This window comes from Amblyomma maculatum, unplaced genomic scaffold (assembly GCF_055883805.1).
Source record: "Amblyomma maculatum isolate TAMU_Amacu unplaced genomic scaffold, ASM5588380v1 scaffold_23, whole genome shotgun sequence".
Taxonomy (NCBI): domain Eukaryota; kingdom Metazoa; phylum Arthropoda; class Arachnida; order Ixodida; family Ixodidae; genus Amblyomma; species Amblyomma maculatum.
The window spans coordinates 1,197,545-1,201,236 of record NW_028146748.1 but is presented as its reverse complement, the minus strand read 5'-3'; the positions used below and the strand labels follow the sequence as shown (position 1 = coordinate 1,201,236).

The following is a 3,692-nucleotide window of genomic DNA, read 5'->3' as shown; positions in this document are numbered from 1 at the left end:
GTTCTTAGACAAATTTCAAATTTATTACAGCTTACTTCTTTACTGACTTAACGTGGGATGTTTCTAATTCAAGGTAGGGGAGTGCCCAACCTGGCAATAGAACAGTATGCGCCTTGTTGGTGTTACTTGAACTTGACATATGCTTGCTGCGACGCACTGAGTGCCTAGTTTATTGTGTGCTCATTTGTAAAAAAAAAAAAAAAAAGTACATCTAGCCTCGATAGCTAATCAAAGGAATTTTGTCGTGCAAAGTGTTTTTCTTCGCGTACTGTTTTCTTCTCAGCTTGCCAGTTTTCATAGAAACACTGAGGTATGAGCCGAGCAAAGAAGAATAATTAGCCGTGTAATCTCCTTTCTGATAACGTATAGTCTAATACTTCCAAGTATTACCTTGCAGAGTAAGGACAGAGATCTTTTTGTTTACTCTTATAATTTTTTTTTTTTTCAGAAAAAGCACCCATACGCTTTGCAAGAACGTGATGTTAGAAAACAGAAACGGTTGCCAGAAGACTCTGATGAAGGCTCTTCGTCTGCTCTTAAGCAGAAAAGACTGGAAGGCTGTTTTCTAAAAAGAGTGCCCACGCCGTCGCAGCAGGAAGTAGACTCGGCTGTAACGAAGTTCGTTATAGGATCATTCCAAAGCTTCTCCGTAGTTGAACACGAAGATTTTATCGGTCTTTTAGAGACACTTCAACCTGGCATCAAAGTGCTCTCCCGTCGGGCAGTAGCTGAGAGAGTCAACAAAATGTACGAAGAAATGAAGGACAAGCTCCGTGCCACCCTTCGAGATGTGTCATCTGTGTGCTGCACAGCCGACTGCTGGACATCCTTTCGTCGGTAAGCAAGCTTACATTGCGACCTCCCTGTAACACTATTAGAAGCATGCATTTTTCTTTGTAAAGCATTTTGTGGTATTCTTCTAACCAAAATTTATTCATTGCAGGAGCTTTCTTGGTGTAACCGTCCACTGGCTGGGCGAAGACTGCACGAGAAAGTCTGCTGTACTGGCATGCATGCGCCTCACTGGACACCATACGTACGACGTACTCGCGCACGCACTGCATGGTGTCTTAGTGGACTATGCAATTCTGAACAAAGTCACCGTGACCGTCACAGACAACGCGTCAAACTTGGCGAAGTCATTCAGGTAAAATGTCTTCGTACTTATCGCCTTAATTATTTCTAGTATCTCCGTCTAAAAACAGAGCCCTCATTTTATCGCTTGCAGGATATTTGGTCCGCAACAAAACAGAGAAGATGAGGAAGACATAGAAATGGTCAGCGTGCAGGATATTCTCCAAGTTGTTTCTGACTCGGATACCCCTCCCGATCCAGACGAACCAAGGCTGCCAAAGCATGAACGCTGTGCGGCGCACACGCTTAATCTCATTGCCACCATTGACGCTGAACGGGCTCTGCAAGACGTTCGGTACAAGCGTGCATATACGCGCGTAATGAGCACCTGCAAGGCCTTATGGAATAAGCAGCAGCATTCCTCTATAGCCTCAGAGGCAGTGCAGCAGCATTTAGGGCGCTTTCTAATTGTACCATGTGCAACAAGGTGGAACTCCCTGTTCAATGCTCTGGACCAGATCAGGGAAGCAGGAACACGCATCAACAAGGTTCTCGACGCCCTGAACATATCCCGGATCCTTGGAGATGACCTTGTCTTTCTGGAAGAGTACACGTCGGTAATTTGACATTTTTATCTCTATATGAAATTATTTGCTATTATTATATAGGCTCAAGTAAGCGTTGATGATGTTAGTTATGCGTGCCAAAAATATTCATTATAAGATATCAATATCGCGGAGTTCTTAAAGCAATTAACGCATTACAGACATGTGATTAAATATTACGCTGTGCTTAAATGTACTGCTTCAATCCTGCTCTTTCAGGTTCTACGGCCAGTAGCGCGGTCCCTCGACATTTTGCAGGGGGAGAAATACATGTTCATGGGGGCACTTTTGCCAACGCTGTGGTCTCTTCAACGGTCGCTGCACTGTCCTCAGGCGCTACACTATTGCCAACCACTTCTTGACGCTGTGAAATGCGGCGTCGGGAAGAGGTGAGTTTTTCGAACTTGATCTGTGTAGTAGATGTCCTTTCAAATTCAGGGAATCTTTCTAGCGCGTCAATGAGCGGACGCGGCTGTGAGAATGGAGTCGATATATGTGCATCAAAAGCCTGAAACATCAATTAGCATGGCAGAAGTATATGAGTACCTGATTATACGTTTGTGTTCCATGTGGTGATGCGTAGCTTATATGTTTGATCGGTGTGGAAATTTGTACGTGTCTCACACTACAAAACTAAACGTCACATCCAGCTGGTTTATCACGTTGTAGGAAAGCTGGCACACAAGTGTGAAGTTTTAAACATCGCTCCCATTAGAAGAAATGGTTGTGTGGAAGAGTGAGACAAGATCGAAAACCAACAAGCGAGGGCATTGTTGGCTCCGAGTCTTGTCATGCTTTTGCGTCATCCATTTAATTATTAGACGGCACTAGCTGACACCGTCGTCATCGTTGCCCTCACTACGAGCTGGCACTTATAATTTTTAAGTTAAAGTGAAATTTTCACTTGTAGTGGAGAAGTGCGGAAAACGCTTTTCTAGTATGCCCGTAGATCTTATTACCCATAAATAAATGCAACAGTAACTGACTTACAGAATATCTGGAATATTGATGATAATGCGGATGACTACTTGGTCACATATAAGTTGTAAGCACTATGGTATGATTTATCCAGGTTTGCGCACCAGCTTGCGGACCCGGACTACACCATTGCCGCGGCCACACATCCACGTTTCAAGTTGGCTTGGCTCCAGGACGACAAACTTGAGCGGGAAAAATGGAACCTAGTCCGCTCCTGCTACCAGGCGCATTTCAGGGATGAAGAATCTCTAGATCATGTCGCTGCGCCACCCAACATTGATGCTGATGATGATTTTTTCAACATCAAGAGGGCGGGACCACAAAACTCAGTGAACGACGATTTTCATCGATGGATGAAGAGTGCAGTCACTGACTTTACGGCTTTTGAATCATATCCAAGAATTAAAAAGCTCTTTATGATGTATAACACTGGGCTGCCTTCATCTGCGTCTGCAGAACGACTCTTCAGCATGGCCAAGGACACGCTTTCTTCAAAGCGGGGCAAAATTTCCGACGCGCACTTTGAAGCGCAGTTGCTTTTGCGTTGTATTAAAGAACTCTGAAATGCTTTGGGAGCTGTGAGCAGTGCACTTTTTTGCATGTTAAAAAATTTAGAGTAATTGAAATGTAATTCCATTACTTTTCTTAAGTAATTGTAATGTAATGTCATTTCTTTTTGAAAGCAGTAATTAGTAATGTAATTTAATTACATTTCTGCGGTTTTCGGAAAAGTAATTAGTAATGTAATTTAATTCCTTTTGAAAAGTAATTTTGCCATGTATGATGAACAACATTCATTGTTGCGGCAGAATCGAAGAACTTTACTACTCTTTCCGTTGACTGAATTCCCTCGTGTAAGGTTTAAGTAGTGCCAAATTTTCATCGCTTCCATTAACATAAGAGAATACTACGCGTGGACCCCTGCAACCTGACGCAACATGCCCTGGCTGCTGGCACTTGTAACAAATAATAGTCTTTTGGGCTTCAAAAGCTTTTTTTTTTCCTTCCCTTTCGTTTCATTAACGATTTTTACAG

General features: G+C 43.0%; 1 protein-coding gene across 1 annotated transcript; it reads left to right on the top strand.

Annotated features, from left to right (window-relative positions):
* The first annotated feature begins 1,269 nt into the window (after positions 1-1,269).
* Positions 1,270-3,220, top strand: LOC146171062 (uncharacterized). Its single transcript, XM_084586532.1, has 3 exons — positions 1,270-1,691; positions 1,899-2,068; positions 2,752-3,220. Exons 1-3 carry the CDS (start codon positions 1,275-1,277, stop codon positions 3,218-3,220), a joined length of 1,056 nt encoding a protein of 351 aa, XP_084442658.1. The 5' UTR covers positions 1,270-1,274.
* Positions 3,221-3,692: the final 472 nt, after the last annotated feature.